This window comes from Haliaeetus albicilla, chromosome 15 (assembly GCF_947461875.1).
Source record: "Haliaeetus albicilla chromosome 15, bHalAlb1.1, whole genome shotgun sequence".
Lineage (NCBI taxonomy): Eukaryota > Metazoa > Chordata > Aves > Accipitriformes > Accipitridae > Haliaeetus > Haliaeetus albicilla.
Genome location: NC_091497.1, coordinates 32,049,949 through 32,071,725, shown reverse-complemented (window position 1 = coordinate 32,071,725; position 21,777 = coordinate 32,049,949). Strand labels below are relative to the sequence as shown.

The following is a 21,777-nucleotide window of genomic DNA, read 5'->3' as shown; positions in this document are numbered from 1 at the left end:
CCTACTTCTTGAGCAGAAATTTTTAACATCAGTATTAATAAAGGATGTCTATGCCAGCACAAAACAAAGGCAAGCGCTTTAAAATCTAGGCTGATGGGCTTTTCACATCCAGGAAAACCTCCCTGCTATTTTTTTTTTTTTTTACAAAACAGAGTTTCCTGATGTGCCTAGAATCAATACACTGCAACGGAGGCTGGCAGCGCAGAATAGCAACAGAATCCGTTAAATCTGTGTCGGGAGCCAGTTACCAGAAACGTTACATAGTAATTACGGTGAGGATTTTCTGTGAAATAAATTCTGGTTTTTCCAGTAAGATTCTGAAAAGCCACCCACTAACATCTCTGCAGAAATACTTTACAACTTGTCCAAACTGTAGAGGACAGCTCATCTTTTCCCACAAAAGCTTACAGAGCTTGTGATTTACTGAGTTACTGCTTGTTCTAATGACCGTTGGAAGGAATGGTCTGGCCTTGGTAAGAGGAGATTAGTTTGTATATTAACGCAATTCAAAAGTTCACTCAATTTACAAAGTAATGAAAAGCTTAATTGGAACTCTCCACAATTCCACTTTCCCCCTATCTCAAGTTTGTAACGTGGATTTCATGAAGTCTTCGAGAGGCTGCTTCAGAGTGGGGGAAAAAAAAAAAAAAATGATGACGCAGATGAAACACGTTCCCCACTCACATCAAGGCTTCGCTAATTAGAAGCGCACGTCCCGCATACGTCCCTGGAGAGGGCAGAGGACCGCGATGGGGCCAGGGAGGGCATTGAGCAAACAGCAAGGATACGGCTGGATGGCAGGATCTGGCCATCTGATGACCGGTCCTCAGTTTGGAGGAGGAGGGACCACAGAACAAAACTGAAAACGAAGCACGTTAACGACAACAAAATCTGCATACAAGCAGCCCTCGTCCCTCCCACAGACTTGTCTGAATGAGCGACGACTGCACGATGCGCTCGTGAGATCAGCTCTTGCTGCCTAAGGCAACACCTGGCAATAAATTCATTTCTAAAGGCACTAGGGTTTCCAGAAGTGGGATCATTTTTTGTCGACCACGAAGATTTAGCTAGTCACGTGATGCTCACCCTGTCATTGCTTTAATTGCCTAAAAACCCCCCCAAACATTCCTAATACTGCCTTTCCCATTAAGAAATCTGCATTTGCTGAATTGCTAGAGATGTTATTTAACCCCCAGCTGCAGAGGAGCTCCCCAAAAAGGGAAAGGGGACAACTCAGAAGGCAGAAACCTAGCGAGACCTCGCTTGCTGAGGCAAAAAAGCACAAGGCACTAAGAGAAGTCTGGTTTAGGGGAGGAAAAATAAATGGCCCTTGTTTAAACTCTCCTCTCACCTCAAAATGAAAAGGCTCAGAAAGTCAAAACTGATTAAAGAAAAACCAAAACACAATACAAAACCAGTCCCTCTTCCTCCTGAAGGCAGCAGATTTTTCAGATGGCAAAATAAATTGTCTATTCAAAAAAGCAGACTCTAAATATATCGCAGGTAAGCATTTGTTTGCAAAACCGAAAGTTCTCCTCAGCACATGGAGGCTGTGCCTTGGGCTTACACACACGTGCAATAAAATAAGACCAAGTTTTTAGACCTTCGTTTCTGGGCTCGTTGGGTCACTGCTCTATTAACATGAGCCAACCCAGACAGCAGCTGTCATGGTAGCCTTTTTCCAAATTACAGTGAACCCCATGGCACTTAACACGCAAAACGCGTCACACTTCCAAACAAGTTGCCAGCATCTCATATATAAAATTATTTTCATATATAGATACTTCCAGTAACTCCTCAAAAAGCATCCCAAACATTACTTGAGACAAAAAGGATGAAAGTACAAGTCTAATTTTAAAGAACACAACTCTCCCTTCAGCTGCTCCACACACACACAGAAGAGCTAAAGAACTCTAAACATGGATGTAGATTTTTTAAATGTCAGATTTATTTCCTTTTTGATATCAAAGAGCTGTTCTGCTCTGCAAATTAACTGACAAAATAAGCTTTATTTTGGTTTGATTTTTCACATTGTATTTGCTTAAAAAAGATGGATTTCCTGATGATACGCCCTACAAATTGAAATTCAAATGAGATATTCTCTTCTTATATACTACCATTTTATAATTAAATCTGCAAATCTTGAGGTTTTATTCTGCTACGACAAGCTCTTCCTGCTATAGTACAGAAATTATACTGCATACATATAAACCTGTATTTATGTACAGACACAGAATCATAGAAAAGCACTGGGGGTACGTAAAAGCTGCCATTTTGAGTTTATACACCCCAGCAGGAACTCCAGTCAAGCAATGTCCTGCCCACGAGCCTAAAGGGGATTTTTCCATGGCCTTCAGGTCAGGCTCAGCAAGAGTATCTTATGCATGGCAGGAGAAAGGGGGGAAACTGCCAACTCCATTGCAAGATCAAATCTAGAACTCCTTAAAATAATAGCCATTTTAATTAATTACTTTTATGCTAACAAAATATATATGTATCTCTCTTATCATTTTAAAGTAGCAAATCTACATTATCTTTTTCTATACCAGGGCTTTCCTTTACCAGTTTAGTTTTAGTACAGATGATCCTCCCTAACAGAGTATTTACAGACAAGGGAAAAATAGTTAAACATTGGGGTATTTATTTTGCATACAAATATTTACAGAAAAATACTTAAAAAATTAAGTATTCAAAGTTTATTTGACTTGACTTCAAAAAAGCTTCATGCTTTTATGTTATAAAAACATATTGCCTTTACTGTGCTCAAATTTAGTATTCAGGTCTCTGGATTTTCTTATAAGGGCTTTCTTTTGTGCTTCGTCAAATCGATTGACTTTGAGATCCTGGTCTCGGTCAAATGGCCTTCTTTCTTGAGGTTTGTTCTTTTCTTCGGACGCTTTGCTCTTCAGCTTTTTCTGATGTATGTCCATGAGAGATTCTGACCTCTTTGACTCCTGGAAAAATGGGAAGAAGGAAGAGGAAATAAGAGTACTACAAAATATCAACAACATAGAGAAAATCCAAATGGACAGACTGGAATTAGGAAAGCTAAAAATTCCAGAAAAAGAAGACAGCTTAGTAACTGGGAAACAGAATGTTAGATTTAGCATACACAGAGCAGAAAGTGCGTGTAATCTTGTCTATGCAGAATAAAATACTAATAATTCACTGACATTAAAGATACCCATAACACTGTTGAATCTCTGCAGACAGTGGAGATAAGTTATAAAAATAATGCCAAAGAAATATAAAAGTTGCTCTGCCATTATTAGCAGAGAAAAATGCAGACAACATGTCAAGAGAAATATCTCAAAGTAGAGGCCCAGTTTCTTATACGCTTTCCCTAAGCATCTGGTTTTGGTTACTGCTAGGGGCAGGAACAAGCTAGATACCCTTTTGATCTTATTCTCATGCACTTTTGTGTTTTTAATGTGTGCTCTTTTAACTTTTCAGTATTTGAATCAGCTGGTGCAAGCCCACAGGATAAAATCACAGGTTTGAGCTAGAGCATGTGTTCTGCCAAATCAAGGACTTCAGTTGCCTTTATTAAAGAGCATGATCCAGCCCAAATACAACATAAAACTTTTGCTGATTTCACACAGAAGCAGGATTAGTTCTCACAAGACTATGTGGCCCCTCCTTTACTCAGGCAAGGTGTATTTGTGTATCCCTAAGTAGTCAATTTCTCAGACTCTCAAATCATTACAAACCAGCCAAAAGATCGGTCCAAACCAACTGTCTCATCAGAAAGAACAAAAGATGAGCAGCTCTGTTTTCTCACGTCTAGAAACTCAAAATCTTTATTCTGAAAGTTCATTTTCCTTCACTCCCTGTGCAAATACTTACTTCACCACACATACAAATAATAATTCATACATGACATAAGAAATGATTTTCATGGAAAACAGAAAATGGACAATACTTATGCTTGGTGTAACTGTGTCAGTGTTGACAGAATTGCACCAGAGAGAGAGAATGTATATGGCATCAGCACTGAAAGAATTAACTGTAAGAAACTAGTTTAGGAATTAAAGCTCCTGCTCTATGAAGCTATCCTTGATAAAAGTCAGTGGAGAAAGAAATAGGAAAGAATAGAGGAAAAAACTTTAAAAGAAAAAAAACCAAAACCAAACCAAACCACCACCCACCTGAAAACCAGAAAAGAGCTGATTTAAAAAAAAAAAAAAAAACAACAAACAACAGAACAACCCAAGAAACCTTGTTCTTAAACAAGATGCCTTCTTCAATTTTTTTTTTTTTTTTGAGAGAACGCCATTAACCTTAGGAACAGTAAAGGCCTATATATGTTTTATTCTGTCAATGGTACAGAGCAAACCCCGTAGTTTCACATGAAAATTATTCTACTATATTCATAATGACAGTAGAAACAGACAATACAGAATAAATTTAAGACAGTATGCTAACAGCTCTGGATTTGCAAGCCTCTAAGTCAAGAGGGACATGTGATTTAATGAACTACAAATAAATTATTAAAAGTGCCAGATAAACTTCAATCATGTAATATAAGCCAAGGCTGCAATTCTCAAGTTAATTATACTCTCAAGAGACCAGACTGCCTTCCATAAGACTTCAGGTCATAAATCAGGGAAGAACCGCAACGAACAGCTGTAAGGCAGGCAATAGTCCATATACTCTGGTGGACAGGGCTGGCAGACAGAAAAGTGCGTAATCAACATCTGCCTGTGAAAATTACCTGCTTCTGCAGAGACTGAGGAAAACTTCAGGTAATATGCTGTTGTAAGGAGCAGTTAATGTAATTAATTACATGGTGTAATTAATGCATTGATCTGCTTAGCCCATCAAGCTTCTTTTGGGTTAATGGCATATTTTGTCCTAAAAGTTAAACCTTTACTACTGTTTTATTCTTGGGATGTTAGTAATTCAGTGAAGCAATCTAATATTTGAATTCAGGTTGTCTACTCCCAGCAACCATGTCCTGACATGAGGATAACTTAAGGAAAACATCACCTAAAACTGAGACAACATACACAAACCCCAATTCTGTCACACTGTTTTCAGCAGCAGCTTGAGGACCCAAACCCTGCTCTTGCTGAAGTTATGGCAAACATTCTAAGGACTTAAACAGCGGTAGGTTTGGGCACTAAAAGGGAAGACTGTAGTGGCATCACCATGGAAACCAGCAGCGCTAGAAATGAGAACCAAAAGAAAAGAGTGAAGAATTAAATGAAATGCAGGAAGAGGAAGCATTTTGCTATTACACTTACATTGTATGAAGTCAGCTGCTCAACAAGTCTCTTGTCTCTCCCAGATAATACAATTTCTTCATTATCCTTACTGGTTGACTTTTTTGCCTCTTCTCTTTCCTGATGAGTAGAAGCAAATCACATGCTATAGTAATCAGAATGTCTGAAGTAAAAAGCAAGGAAATCCATATTTAATTAAATCTGAAGGGTAGAGGCCACGATAGAGGCCACCGGATATTTTTTGCTCAGCTTGATAAAAGAAGAAACTGGACACACTGTAATTGGAAATTCAATTTGCTGATACAGAGCACCTGACTACTGCAGAAGGGAGAAGGAATAAGTTAATATCAATGTTACTTAAAATCGTTATTTCCTTGCCTTTACCTTAAAGCCTGAATTAGTAAGTTCTGATAACAGAGAAAAAATCTGGAAAAAAAATTTCATTGAACAGCTCAGGATATCTTTACTTTGTTTCCACAGCACATCAACAACATGCATACTGCCTGCAGGTGTATATGAATGAATAAATGCTCACCTTGGCTTTTCTCTCTCTGTCAGCTGGAGTATCTGTCCAAATAGATCTATCGCCTGATTTGTCATCAGCTCTTCTCTTGAATGTTCTTGGGCCAAATCCAAAGCTTTTCAATTCAGGTGGAAGTTCTGTCATCCACGATTCCCTGGTAACCGGCTTGGGTTCATCCTTTACAAAAGAAAGGGGGTGTGTGTTTAAAAAAAAAAAGCATAATCAAAAATTGCTGTCTGAATCTCTTAGCTTCCAGCAGAAATCATGGATTTTTCTTTGTCTTAAAAATTGCAAAGTCTTAGCATCCCAAGCAGAACTGCAACTGGATTCACACAGAAATAGGCGAAGAAAAACACAAATACGCTCCACCAACAAAATATCATAAGTTAAGAAATCCAACTTACACTTTCTGCTGAAGTAAGTTTTTCCTTCATTCTCTGAGCTCTGCGTTCAAATTCTTTAGTCACATCAGACTCCACTGGTTCTTTTGCAGGCATTGGGCCTATAAGATTGTCTTCGTCCTCACTACTATCTGTTACCTTCCAAAAATAAAACATTTCTCTCAACCACAGTGCTAAGACCATCAAGAAACACTTTAGCTTCACAGGATTAGAATGATTTTGTCTAGAAGAACATATAAACCTAATGCAATGCATCTGCCAGTCAGACAACAAAAACCTGGGTTAAAACTCCAGATTAGACCTGTTCTAGCACTTTAACATGGATACTTAGTCTCCATGTTTCCAAAAGCACTATCTCTCATCTGAGGCAAAACCACTGGTAAATGCAGTGGCAATACACAAAGTCCTCCTACTTTACATGGCTCTGCAGGCAGCCACGTAGCCTCTGTGGCCATAGGTAAATTCGAAACACGCATGCATACGTCTTTGATACTTTGGGCTTTACCATCGCTAGCAACATTTGGATGCATCTCTGTAATAAGGATCACAATTTCGCACTGCCAGGAGAACTGTCTTGAGCTCAGCTTCTGTAAGGATGCTAGAAAGATTAACATGCAAGCTAGGGTACAGTGGCAGGCATGGTACAACATGTCTGGGTGTATAGTAACTGCCAGTCTAATCTCCTGGTTCTGTCATTCGCTTCTTCGATCCCTTTTGACATTGCATTCTAAGCCATTATTTGGAGAACGGCTCAAAAAACTAAGTCTGAAAGGGACTAGATGGTAATAAGAATCTTTGTGGATGCCAGGGGCTGTACAGAAAGCTCACAGGTCCCTCCAGGTTAAAACAGTACAGAAGTGGATGGAGGCAGAACTAGACAGAAAATGGTGACACCACAGTGCCCTGGAAGCAAAGCTAAGGTACCCAATATCTATGAAAGTGAAAAGATTTAGCTACAGCCTGAACGTGGGGTGATAAAGCAATGGGAGTAGGATGACAACAAGGCTGTATACTCAGGAAGCACAGAGCATCACTTAAGAATATAAGGTGGTGGCAAAGAAGTTTCAAATGAAGGATGAAGAAAGTGGGGGGGAATGGCTTGTATTTGTCATGCCAAACTTTAGTTACCAGGTGGACATCCTAGAACCAAGATACAACACCATCAGAGAAGATAAGGGCTCAAGAGCGATGAGCAGTGGAAAAACAGTATCGGGAACCTTCTACGTAAAATAAGGCGCCCGAGGCAGAGGTGACCCAGTGGAGAATACAAGAACGGAGTACAGAACCTCACTAGAAGAGTCACCTAATGAGAGCATGGGGAATGGAGGACGAGTGAGAGGAGGAAAGGTATCCTGCTACACTGAGTTCAAGCCTAATACTTCAGGCTGCTCACAGCTGGCATCCCACTGCTGTAGAGGGATTTGGGCTAAGGAACACAGCAGGTGTGAAACAAGCCATGTTACTCCTATGTGTGCCATTTGCTACAGAAACCGGTGTGCTTTAATGATGCCGCTCCAAGCTAGCCAAGCCAGCTGGCCCTGTCTGCCTTTAGGAGTCAGCAAAGGTATGAACAGTGGGGAAGGCAAGTTTCAGGTGGCAAGAGACACAGCTATGTATGGCTGTGGACCACAAGGTGCAAGAAGAGGCTTAGCAAACTTAATGGCTGTATGACTAGTTGCATAAAATGGGTCTGAAAGACTGAGGACGGTGAGAAATAGCTGCTCATTTATAAACACCATCAATGCAAGGTGGTAACACCAATTTCTCTTGTCGTTTTTCTCAAAAACAGTTACATAGTCAAGCTTTCACTAATTATCTATCACTGTGATATCGCTTCAATTTTTAGAGATTGGGGTGACTGCATTCTCTCTCTCTTTTCTAAAGATGGAGCTGGTAGGGAAGAGGAATAACCATCTTGAGAAACCAAGGCAGTAAACCACTTCCCTCTCTCTGTGTACAAACAAATAAAAAATGCAAATATGTAAGACTTTTCATAATAAATTGTATTGTGAAGTAGTTGAGGATGAAAGACAAATGCCACGCTGAGTTTTAATTGAAGAAGCATGTCTCATTTCCTTTCTCATTAGTCTTAAATTCAATTCACTCCATTACCACCTGCCTCAAACAAGATGAAATTAAACATTGAAAAATACTCCCCTCAAGTTTGAAGGGGAAATCAATATAAAGCGAAGAGTCAGCATGGAATAAGCTGCCTCTAAAGATGTACTAGAATACAAAATAATTACATAATTAAAACAAAATAAACAAAAAAAAGTACTCATCATATTCAAAGGTAAAAAAAGAGCATTATTAGGAAGAGAAAAAAATGAAATAAGCTAAGTTCTGTAATAGCTGTAACAAAGCTTATGCTAGAAGATCTATTTAGGAGAAAAGAGACTTTTTTGTTTGTAAAATATATAAGCAGACCAGTTTTGACATCCCTGCCTCAAGAGATTTGTCATTATGATAAATTGCTTAATCGTTACTTGGAGTTACAAGACTACGAGTATCTTAAAATGTCAGACAATCATTCTTCATGAAGGATTATGACAACACTCGCTGTAGGAGGCTGGAGAATGATATACTTTGCAACTACTAATCAAAAAAGTGAAGTTCCAGAGCAGCCTTTGCCTCAATCCTTCCTGGCATGTCTAGCATGTCCAGCATGTCCCATAGTGTCTCGGAGTTAAACTTAAAAATGTAAGTATTTTAGAAATAAACAGAATAACTTAATTCTCACAAGGAATTAATATTTAGTTCATCATAGCATGAGAGAGATTCAATTACCCAAACACTGGTATCCAGTATCATTTTTGATGTCTTAGGGTATCCTGTCTGGCTTAAGAGGTGCTGCTCAAGAAGGATGCAAGCTTCTCTAAGGTGCTACTCCCCATCTGCCAGCCCGCTGCAGACGATTAAGACCCCTCAAAATGGTACTAGAGGCCCATGTTTAGGGAGCTGAATCTTCCCCGTACTTCTCGCTGTATTTTATCACACATCTTATTCTTGAATGTTCTTTAGTAGTATATGCATTATTTTGCGGCTAGGGATTAGACTATAGGACTTCTACCTAGTTTTTACCTAACTTGATGAGAACAGTCAAAAAACATGAACCAAAAAATTGTGTCAGTGTCACTGTCTTGCTCTGCCCTACTCCCAGTTACAGGTATCATCTTGCTATTGATACGAACAATTAGTGACACTGTAGCATCATTCTTGATTGGATTCTTTTGGATAAACTTATTTAATACATCCACTAATAAACATTTTCAAGGATGTGAAGATATGTGAAATATTCACTCATTTTGCTCGCCCATCAGCAAAGGAATAAAAGCTTGAATGACACGTAAATCCTTTCATTCTAACAGGTTGTGTTACTTCTTTAATGTCTTTACAAATCTGAACTTTGCCAAGATGTTCACTTGTGAAGGACATCACACCGAAAGAAAGCATGGAAAAACATTTGGAAGAATTACTGTGACTGCAGTTTAGGATGCCTAGATCTCTTGTGTTCAGTGAGCACATCATCCGTCTAAAAGCAAAATCACAACAAACCAGACCAGCCTTTTTGTTTTTTAAGGCTTATTTATGCTTCAGTATTTGACTCAGGCAAAAATATGCCCGACACTTTCTGGTCTAAAATTAAACTATCATGCTGAAAAGTATGCCTAGTAGACTTTTTTGGGCTCCTACTTGTTTAAGCATTTCAGATAGCCTGTACTAAACCAAAATGCTTCTGTTTTCACAAACCTGGGTATGGAATTCTGATGAAACGGACGGTCCTATGGAATATCTGCTATTCCCGGTGTCCTGCGAAGGTTTCCTAAAGCCAGGCGGTAATGCAGGACCTATAATGGGCCTTGATAGGGGAGAAAAAAAAAAAAAAAAAGAAATGTCTTGGTTTTCAGTTGGAGGGGGTGGGGGGGAGGAAGTAACATAACCAACATGGACAGTAATTAAATGACAGCCTGCCACTGTTTGCTGCAGGGAAAAAAAAAGTAATAGATTAATATAAAAATAAAAATAAAATGTTGATGAGAAGTGTGATTCTCCTTCCTCCCTATGCCAAGTGTGCCCCCTATGCACACACCATAGAAATAACTGAACAAGAAGAGTTTCTCCGTTTTCCAGGAGGACCTCTGCAGATAGCTGGGATGCAAGAAAACCAGGAAAGTTGCAGCATGTAGTCAAAGGAATCCACTTTTTTCTTCCCTAGCTTTCTTCACCAGATTCAAGTGCAATGAAAGGGGGGAGGTCAAATATACGCTTCTCCTTCTCTAGCAACAAAGCCAATTTTGTTCATTCTTGCCTTGCACCACAGTTTCACTGTCCTTCAATACACAGAATCAGTGATCTGCTCTGATTTTAAGTTTATTTTCCCTTGGAGTGGGGACAAGAGAAGAAAAGTTTTGTGATTCCAGGTAACTTCACTGATTTGTTTTTACACAGCAGCTCTGCAAGCAGTATAATTCAATTGTCTCCAGGAACATGGAAAGGTGAGAATCTCTCTACAATGGTGAAAACAGTTCAAAGCGTACTACAAACTGTGCCTGCAGTACTGAAAAGACTTGTATACGAGTTCCTCTTAATAACTCACCATCATATTCTTTAAAGCTAATAAAAGCTAATTGAAAATCCAAACAATTATCACCTGAAGAAATATCCAAGTGACAGTATCCTCACACTGTAACAGCAGAGACTTTGTTTATTATGATTATTATGTTTCTGAGCTTTAGGGCGATCAAACATAACACAACAAGAACTGAATTATGCTAATGATGGTCTTCTACTAAATCCTGCATAATCTAATCAGTACAGCCCTGCTGTAGTGATATTATTGTCAGGATTTAAAGAGGGGACATAAAAAGCAGAAAGTCCTGCCAGAATGCCAACCACAGATAGACAGACACAGGCAATTAATGTGAGCTCAGGCCAGGACAAGGGCACTGGTGAGGTTTCAAACCCAGGCAAGAGGTCTGCTTTAAATTTGAAGTTTCACCTCCCTCTAGCTGCCGCAAAAAAGAAACAGCTTTTACTTGCCTCTGTTCCTTTCTGACTGCTTTCTTGTTAAGACGACCGTATTTTAAATTCCAAATATAATTTAAAGGGATTGAATTTAAACCTATAGAGATATGGCCAAAATAATCTTTTATTTTAGTATACAAGTACCTTTATTTTGCATGGAGAGACAGTTAAACCAAACTATAAAAAAAGCTTTCTACTAAAATATATAAGAACATCCATGTTGTGGGCTGTATCTGTGCAACTTGTCAAAAAGAGCAGATCTCAAATACTCTGCCTTGCTTCTGTCACAGCTCAAAGGCTCTTCCAAGGAATAGAAAAATGGTTCCCATATTCATCCCTCCCACGCTTTCCATTTTATGCCTTTTTTTTTTTCCCACATGAATAACCCTGTTGCTTGGGTCTTTCCTTGGCAGCACATAGCCGACATGATCCTTCACAGTTTCCTGGATGTCCAAAGGCTCTCTGAACAGGTGAAGTGAATCTAAATAAAACTGTTAGTCGGCAACTTCAGTACCTACCTATACACGTTCAAAAAACCACCCCAAACTTATCATGAGTTAAGCTTTCATTTAAGGAATACTGGATGTCATATATGGCAAAGGCGGCTTTCCTGTTGTTGGGCTTTGAGTCCTTGCTAATGTATGTTTCCAGATGGGTGTTTCAGTGTTCTTCTTATGTATAACATGAAATCTTTTAAGATAACCTTTACTCTTTACCTTGGTGTGTGAATACTTCCAGAATATTTACAAGCGCTGCACTTCTATCTAACATTGATAAATGGCAATATCCTTTCCAAAGTTGAAGGAAATCTGCTTTATATATGTATATTTTATGCTGGAATGATTCAAACAATTTTTAACAAGCTGCACATTGCCACATGAGCTGCTCCTAATCATTAATATGTTGCTTTGACAAGTCTGGAAAAGATGTAACAGAACAAAAGCTTTTCTAAAAGAAGTATGTCACACAGAGCTAATAAACAGTATGTCCATACATTGAAACAAACAGCCTACATTTGTTTCCATTATTCATGGCTAGATCATCAGCTGGCAATCTGCTCAACGCTAGGGGCAATGCAGCGGGGAGACAGTTAACAGCATTGTGTCTACACCCTGCACAGCTTACACGCCTCAGTGTGTCAGCACAACTAGACTGCCAGGTGTACGGGGGTGGAAGATAGACAAGGCTCTTCCCACACATCACACCTTTCCCACCTATTCAGGGAATCAGGCTGGGTGCAAACCAGCTCTGCTCAATCTGCTTTCTCAGGGTGTGCTACGAGCAGTATGGTGAGCTAGGACAAAAAAGCCCCAAACTAGCAAGTGCCTTTTACTGCTTTAATCTCTTGTACTCTCAGACACAGAGCTGACTTTTGCCCTCTGAATGTAAATGCAAGTTATCCAGCATTTTGGAAATAAGATGCTAAGTAGAAATAAAAGTTGGGTGAGCATACAAAAGGCTATGATTATATGATGGGTGACCACCTGTGTTACTGCTCATCTCTCTAATACCTTCAAACCACAAGTTGGCTCTTTTCTTCTGCTTTTCCTTTGCACACTATGACATGACATTTTACCACAGGAGTAGTCACATCAAAAAATCAAGAAAGCAAGAAGGCTACCTCTGCTGATATTAAAAGCTACAAGCATTTATTTGCTTTATTAGAGATCACATTATTTTTAGTGACTTCCTAAATTTCATAATTAACATAACACATCGTGCATAGGAAATGCAAGAAAAAGAAAAAAATATTAGTTACTCTTGGGACCATCAAAGCACCAAACGAGCCCACTGAGCATGATACCCACAATTATGAAAGAGTTTGTCGATTACGGCAAAGCGTAACCAAACAGATACGAAGAGGATACTTCCAAATAGCCTTAGTTACGTAACTTCTTGTTTTCCTAACTGCTGCCAAGCATCATAAAAATTTATCCAAACTAAAAAAAACTTCCAACTTTGAAATTTCCTTTGAGATGGTATACTACATATACAGCTCAACAACAAATTGAGTCACTTTCCTAGAACTGAACACTCATACCTGACAGGTAGGTATTGATTTATTTTATCTACCAGCTACCTGTTGCTCCGAGGAAGATAATAGGGACTCTCTCAAGGGCCTCTCTTGTACCTTTCATCAATAAGCGTCCCCTTGGAAGTACCAATTTCACAATGGATTATCATTTCAAATTATGGAAGGAAGCGCACAGATTGATGTAAAGACTAGAAGGCTGTGGGACATGGTTAAGTTCTGCATAGAAAATCCATAAATAGGTTTTTGGGGGAAGTATTTTATAATTGCATGCAATCATATGGAAAGCTTCCTAATAGAGGCTATAAATAATGCTTATTTGCTTAGACCTGACAGCTTAATAATTACCTAGTCTAGAAACTTACACTGTTCAGATTAGTTTTCTACCTGGAAACACGTAAACAATAATCCTTGGTGCACTAGCAAATGACAATTCCAATAATCTGCATTGTATTGCGCCACACAAAAGGTAACTGCCCTACCCCCTCACCGCCTGGAATGAGCTACGGGTCCTTGTACCTGTAATTTGTTTTTTCTGCACTGATCTGAGACCTATTGTAAGAGATGGAAGAAATCTGACATTCAGAAATATAACTCAGACAATTCACATATTTTCTTTTTCTCTTCAACCTTCCAACCAGGACTATGAGGACTGTGTGTTCTGTTTCAAGGGAATGCTGTTCCTGTACTCAGAATGTGGAGGAAGCAATTCTAATCATGTGAATCTGAGGTGCACAATTGAAGTGTTCTGTAATAGTGCCACAAAATATTTCATCTAAAATAATTGTGTTTTAAAGAAAAGTGTCTGAATATAATTCCATTTTAATTACCTCTCTGGAGAATCATCCTGTTTCTTGAATCCAGGAGGAAGAGCAGGCCCAAAAAAGCCATCATCATCATCGTCTTCCTGAATTCTTTTTGGCTTTCTGCAAATACAAAGATTTCACTTAATAATTACCTTGACATGCATAGCAATTATCTACATTTTTAAAAGGAAAAAAAAAATACATAAAATTATTTCAGTCTTATGTACTAAATATCCTGCTGTTACCAAGGAAACAGTGCAAAAGGATCCAAAATAATTTGAAGCAATTAAAAAATTGGGAGCATAAGCTTCACTCCAAAAATGCTGACATTTAAACAAACATTAAGAACGCTTTTGCTGTAAAAAGTAGTCTGATGTTGAAATACCATTTTCTAGTCACAAAATAATTTTAAATTCAGCACACTTCTTTCACCTTTTTTATACACTGTCTGCATTTTGATTAGTATTTTTCCCAGTTCAATTCTAATTAACTGAAAAACTGTTGAATAAGACAACAAGAAAAAAGGAATAATTAGTCTAACACTCATTAACATGGCATAATGCCCTTCAAGTACATATACAAGGCCTAGCACAAACACACGCAAGTTCTTAACACAGCAATTGTGAGTAATCAACCCCACCAAATGAGAGCATGTGCAGACTCCTGTTATTTGCTAAACAATTTGGTTTTTTTTCCCATTAGAGTTGACTTAATTGAATGCATAAATTCATGCCCATAAACAGTTCTTATGACCTCTCAATGAGAGGTAGTATACAAGTAACAGGGCAAAACTCAAATACCAAATACTTACATAGATGATAAGTGGTGTCTGTCCTTAGTATAAACAAGCAAAACATTAAGGATTTTATTACTTTAATTGCAGAACTAAAATAAAACATGTAAATACAGAGATCTGATTGCTCTAAATAACTTAATTCCACTGCAGGTGTCAAACAGGTCAGCTGACCATTCTTAACCACAAAGAATGCGCAGAACATATCATCAAGTTTCACACGGGTAGAGACTTTACCCTTTTATTTATATAATACTGTTCCTTTCTCATAATTTACGCAGACACATTCCATTTGCAATGCAATGTAAATATACAAATAACCTAAGAACATGCTCACTTGGGTGCTGGATCGCCTTCTGTCTCCTCTTCAGATTCTTTGTTTGTGTCTCTGGGTAGAGGAAGAGATTCCAAGTCATCATCACTGTCAGGAGTTTCCGAGCTACAGCTGCTTTTATAGCCTGGAGGCAGTGCTGGTCCTGCAACTGAACATCCAGAGTTATTTGGATACTTATTAAACATTTCAAATGAGTATGATCCATCTTGGTATTCCCTAAACACGTATCTACCTGGAATTAAGTTTATTCAATCATTGCTCTGTTTAGCATTTAGCAAAAATATCTAAACAAACTCCTAGAAGTTACTTTTTTCAGCACTGTATTTCCTCCCCTGAATTAAATCAGTAACATTACTAATCCCTTACTACATGAGTGTCTTCTGGAACAGGACTAGAAAGCCCTGTTTCATCTAACAGCTGATTTACAATGCATATGGTATAAACTGGTATATTTAAAAGAAACTACCACATTAATAAAGCATTTGAAGCTTACTAGTGAAGAATCACATCATTTGTACATACACAGACTGGGAGGCCATAATTAGTGGAATTTAATTGCAACCTGCTTTAGGAATGGTTTAACGGTTAAGGTTATTCCCAGTTCAGCGAAGCATGAACAGCAGGCACAGACTTAAGTACTCTGCTGAAAAAGGGATGGTCTAGGCATTCAGACTTGAAAGAATTGTTGCTGTCAGAAGGCTGGGGCAGTGGATGGAGCTCCCATGCTCCAGTCAACCCTTCACCCTCTGGAGTAATGAGGAGGTGGGATATCCCAGCAAGGGAAAAATTCAGATGTTAACACTGCTAACAGACCTGAGCTGTTCCTGGCACTGTTCCCACCAGCAGGCACAGTTCTTTATAGACTTATTTGGATATAGTACCATGTACACCGGGTCCAGAAGTAGCTTATGCTCCCCAAATGAGACACTTATCACAGATACTCTCACAGGCTCAGTCAACACAGAGCCAGCTGGAGTAAGCAAGGACCAGCAATGGTCCCAAGATAAGAGGCCTTCCCAGACCCAGGGCAGTGCATGCAGGACCAGCACCGGTTTACACACGCAGCACAAACAGCCATCCGATAAAGCAGAGACTGGATCCTACTGATGATTTAGCATCCTGAAACACAGACACCATTCCTCCTTTTAATATTTCAAGCATTGAGTCCAAGACTGACAGGACAGAAAGATATTTTGGTGGAGAAAAGACATTGTTAGCTTTATGAATAGTCAAGGATTAGATGAAAAGATGAGGTGCAATAAAACCACATAAATGAAGGGTACCAGGAAATTACATCTCCAGTTAAAGAACTATGACTTTTTGATGGTGCAGAATAAAACCCGATACAGATACAGGTTCCATTGTTAGCTGACAAAGGCTAGGCAGAAACTGAGTCCTTCAAGGGAGCTTCATAAAGCTTTTAGTTGTCTTTAGCACACGATGCAGAACAAGGACAGTCTACTACTCACAAAGCATCCAGACAGATCTGCCACTTATTTTGTGTTCTGTTTTAATGGGAAAGAATTTAACCAGGACACACAAATCCATTTCAGCACTAAGAAGAAAAAAACCACAACACCTGAGCCTATAAAGGTAAAGTAAGTTCAAGATGAGAGGGAACCAACAGCTGAACAATAAATAGGAGTAAAGACTGCTGTCAAGGAGTCTCCCATTTTCGTATGAGAAACGCCACTGGATAAAAAGCACTTAAAAACCAGACAAAACCCATACAACAGCTTTCTCCAGCCACCTGGTGCCCTGATATAATGAAAGCAGAGCTTCATTTGCTCTGAATGCATACAGGTAAGAGAAAGGACTTGGAGTGAAAGGAGCAAACTGAGATGCAGTTTGATGAGTCTGATACTGCAGAGGAGACAGAAATTAGGAACAGCTTTGTGAGCTGGAAAGAACTGGTAAAACCAAAACTATTTAAGGAAGGATACTGGTCCCACTGACATGTTGTTCAACATCAGGGCTAACACACATGCTTTCTATCCCAATTCCTCTCCGTTAAGCTGGCACAACTGTTTGCGTAGGCTAGGCAATAAACTGGATCAGGAAACTTAAGAGGCATAAAAATAACACTGCAAAATCCAGCACTTCCCTGAAAGAACTCTTTGTTCGTGGAACTGCAGCCTAAGCAGGACAACCAGAAACAAAATAGACAGAAGCTGGTTCATGAAGGGAAAATGGCATTTAAAGCCCGGGGAAGGAAGAGTCACTGGACATGGTGAAAGAAGTGGAGGAGAAATAGACTTGGGAGAATGGGGATTAAAAATTAACACGGTCATGGTACTGACTGACACTAAGAATCCTCACAAGCGAGGCTACAGCTATGGATCGGGGTGGGGTGGGGAGCTGCAGGAAAGAGTAGAGAGGAAGGAATGGGAATTGCTAAGCATAGATTCTGGGAGCAAAGAAAGGAAAGGGTAAGGAGGGAGCCCAAGACCTAATGAGAAGTCTGTGAATGAAATTCCCTGAAAGCCATGGAAAAGTGGAAAGATACAGATCAAAGGAGGAACGGAGGAGAGCTCGGAGTGTCAGGAAACTAAAACCAATGAGGCAAGGAAGAGAAATGGATGTAGCAATGGTAGAGCAACAGGACAGCAAGGAAGTAAACAGGAAAGCAAGGAAGTAGCCAGAACTCAGAATAAGTCAGAGCAGGACAGTTGGATAAGAAAGTGCCAGAAGAAAGTTTTGGGGACGAAGAGGAGAGAAACAGAGCCAAGGATACATCTAAAGTCAGACTGAAGTGAATGTTTCACAGCTGCTAGAAGTGGCTATCCTACTACTGTTGCTCTGACTTTCCCTCTCAGTTGAGCTGGCTCTGGTGACTATCTGCCTGAAAATTAAGTCAATTCAATTCAGAAGCCAAATGGAAAACTAGTTTTTGTTTTGTTTTTGCTAGGTTAATTTCTGCTGTATTTGGTGATTCTAAGCAATCTACCATGCCATCAGAAAGGCACTGGAACCTTTCAAGGACGCACAGGAGTATGGCCTTTCACCTTCAGCAACAGTGATAGGTCAACTCAGATATATCACATCAATGCATCTGTACAAATGTGGCCTCAATGCTGAAATAGACAAAATCCCCTTCCGCATCTCTGGTTATTTTTAGCCATTCCCTAGCATTTCTCTCCTGCTGGTACAAGGACAGCACAGCAGGGACAAATGGGCCAAAGGAAGTACGATTCTTCTAGCAGGAGCACATTTAGGCCAGCTTCAAAGAATCATCATGAGATGAAGAATCAGAAGATGAGCGTGTCCCATGGGTTGGACAGAGACAAGCTGAAGAAGGAAAGGTAAAGGATTTACCAGGGATGAGCTTTTCAGTCTGTCCAACTACGTTCCCTCCCATCCTGGTCCTGATTAAGGGTCACAGGGTTTGAGTAGGTCTGTTCTCTGACACCAATGGACATCGGTATCTCCTAGCAAAGTCCATTTCGGCTCCCCCTGTGCTGACCTACAGGCAGAGCAGCAACTGGCACTTTGGTTACTCCCTTATCTTCTGAGGCAAGGACACACAAGGAAATTAACAACTGAGCTTTTAACTCTGCTCATGTTTCACAGTGCGAAACACCACACGTTCTTGCCTGCTAAAAATTACAACTATTAACAGAGCTGTTATGTCAGGGGTTGGAACCAGATGATCTTTAAAGGTCCCTTCCAACCCAAACCATTCTGTGATTCTATGTAATCCATATAAAGATGTAAAAAATGCAAATTTAAGAATGGATCAACACACGTTTATTTTGTTCACTACACCTAGCATGACAATTCTGTATCGCAGACGGAAGACAAATGCTTATCTGGCAGCCAAGAGGGCAAACCGCATCCTGGGGTGCATCAAACACAGTATAACCAGCCAGTTAAAAGAGGTGATTATCCCGCTGTATTCAGCATTGTTGCGGCCTCACCTTGAATATTGTGTGCAGTTCTGGGCCCCAAAATTTAAGGCGGCTGTGAAGGTCCTTGAATGTGTCCAGAGGAGGGCAACAAAGCTGGTGAAAGGGCTGGAAGGAATGTCCTATGAGGAGCGGCTAAGGGCTTTGGGCTTGTCTAGTTTGAAGAAAAGGAGGCTGAGGGGTGACCTCCTTGCTCTCCACAGCTTCCTGAGGAGGAGAAGCGGAGAGGGAGGTGCTGAGCTCTTCTCCCTGGGATCCACTGACAGGACGTGTGGAAATAGCTCAAAGCTGCACGAGGGGAGGTTTAGAGTGGGCATTAGGAAGCATTTCTTTACCAAAAGGGTGGTCAAACACTGGAACAGGCTTCCTAGAGAGGTGGTCGATGCCCCAAGCCTGCCACTGTTTAAGAGGCATTTGGACAATGCCCTTAACAATGTGCTTTAACTTTTGGCCAGCCCTGAATTGGTCAGGCAGTTGGACTAAATGATCATCATAGGTCCTTTCCAACTGAAATAGTCTATGCTATTCTCTTATATTATAGTTCTGAATGAAACCTTTTTGACAGAATTCTCAGAATGGCTGCACAAAGTCCTACTTTGTTGCTGTTGGGAGGCAGAAACTATGAAGGTAAAATAAAAAAACAAGTGTTCTTAAAGAAAAGCAGAGAACAGCTCAAATACCAGTGAGACCACAAAGAAAGAAAACATATTGGAAAAGCTGTTCAGCTTTAAAAGGTGAAATACCTCCTAAAATAGCTAGAATACACAAGGAAATAGTTACAGAACAACTTCTAGGCCCATTCTGTCTCAAGAGCCAGCAAGCATTACAGTGCAGAAGACAGTTGTGGCAGCCCCAGCCACTCAGAACCCTCAGGTAGAGGGCTCCAGCTGGAGCCGTACTTCCGTACAACAAAGCGTGTTATGCTAAAGTACTTGCTCTCTCTTCCTCCTCTGCACTGCAGCAGTATGCCTCGTGTGTTGAGCAGGTACACTTAGCTGTCCTGCTAAGCTGTTGTAAGTCAGGAAAAGTTTATAAGAGTTACAAAAACAAATAAACAATCCCCCAATATTTGGGTTTTGGTGGTGTGTTTGTTTTTTTCTTTTTAAGGCAGATAAATGCCTTCATCCACTTCACACAGAAATCCTCAAGCAGATCTGCCAGCATAACTGTACTACTACAGAGCTGATGTACACTGGGACAAAAAGTGGACAAACGAGGCTGAATAACCTAGGCTAGATACTGCCAAAACACTTGGTATCATAAAACCACGGCCTCATTACAAGTTTAACTTATTTCGTTCAGTGGATTCATACACAATATAGATACTTGCAACATGTATCAGTATGTTGATAGAAAGAAAGCGAATAAGCCATCAACACAGGTATGAATAGGAAAGGCTGCATCAGCTCAGACAAGCGTGTAGTCAGGACTTCAGTACAAAGCCAAGCTACAGACCTGGAGCTTGATGTTGCTATGGTGTCAGCTAAGGCAGCAGCTTTGCTCTCTCTTCCTATTGCTCCCTCTTCCGGACTAAAAAATGAGAAGAACGGACAAGCACAGCACACGTTTCCCATCAGAGCTGCTTTGTTTGGAGTAACCAAATGGTCACTGAAACGCTGCCAGAAACTGAATATATATACACTAGTGACTTGAACCTGGATTAAAGACAGGGAGTACTAACACTCAAACCGCTACTTCCAGAGATACTATGGATGCAGAACACGTCAAGAGTTTAAGCGGGGGAAGCTGAAGAGCCAGCTGGTCTCGGAGAGATCCCCCTTCTGATGGGACCCCTCCTCTCAACATTAGAGACCCTGGCAGCTGAGGCACCACAGCGTCAGTTCTGCATCCTGGGGAAAGCTGGCTGAAAAAACGATGGTTTCGTGAAGCGTTTTGATTTGATAAAGGGAAATATGCCGCAAAGACATAACTGCCATTTTGTTTTGTTTTTTTCCCTGCCCACTAACTTTACACTCAGAGCTACTGAAGAACACAGGCCTAGGGGACTTGAGCAGAAAAATAATAAGCAAATCAACACAGCGGGTTTTTTTAACAAAAACTTTAGACCGTTTCAGCCCTGTAGTACCCCATCACACGAGATTTTTTTCCTGAAAAAGCCACTATTAACCCCCCCCTTCATCCAGGGACCACCCCGGCGCAGGCCGAGCTGTGTGTGACACACACCCCCCCGTTATCCCACCTCACCGAGCGGCCCCGCTCCTCTTCCACAGGCCCCTTTCAAGCACCTGAACACACCGGGGACCCTGAGGGGACGCGCTTCGTCTGTCATGTCGTCGCCCCCCCCCCCCTCCCCCGCTACCTGACGCGGCGCTGAGGTGAAACGCGGGGGACACCCTCCCTTCCTTCCCCGGGGGGGGGGGTCCTGCCACACGTCCTTGGCGTATCCCGTAGCAGAACGGGGAGCCGACCCCGAAACTCAAGCCCGGCCCTGAACGGAACCGAACGGCTGGGGGGATGAGGCGAGGGGGGGTGGAACGCAGGACCCGGGGGAGCCCCGGAGCCGTTGACCCCGCGGGGCGGCGCTTCACGCCTTTACCCTGGCTGAAGTCCTCATCCGGGTCCGCCTCGGCGCAGCGCGGGAAGCCGGGCGGCAGCGCGGGGCCGATGAGCTCGCGGGCCATGGCGGGGGGGGGGGAAGGGGGGCGGGGACGACGTCGGCGCATGCGCGCTAAGGGCTGGGTTGGGAGGTGGGCGGGGCGCGCAGCCCGACTC

At 40.9% G+C, this 21,777-nt stretch overlaps 1 protein-coding gene across 2 annotated transcripts; it reads right to left on the bottom strand.

The window, feature by feature from the left end:
• Nucleotides 1–1,926: 1,926 nt before the first annotated feature.
• GPALPP1 (GPALPP motifs containing 1) lies at nucleotides 1,927–21,733 on the bottom strand. 2 transcript variants are annotated; one of them, XM_069802672.1, is made up of 8 exons: nucleotides 21,602–21,733; nucleotides 15,143–15,287; nucleotides 14,037–14,132; nucleotides 9,900–10,008; nucleotides 6,153–6,287; nucleotides 5,761–5,925; nucleotides 5,247–5,345; nucleotides 1,927–2,954 (listed from the first exon to the last, which is right to left on the bottom strand). In XM_069802672.1, exons 1-8 carry the CDS (start codon nucleotides 21,726–21,728, stop codon nucleotides 2,736–2,738), a joined length of 1,095 nt encoding a protein of 364 aa, XP_069658773.1. In that variant the 5' UTR covers nucleotides 21,729–21,733; the 3' UTR covers nucleotides 1,927–2,735. The 2 variants fall into 2 exon arrangements, with proteins under 2 accessions (XP_069658773.1, XP_069658774.1); XM_069802673.1 differs by lacking the exon at nucleotides 21,602–21,733 and adding an exon at nucleotides 21,250–21,399.
• Nucleotides 21,734–21,777: the final 44 nt, after the last annotated feature.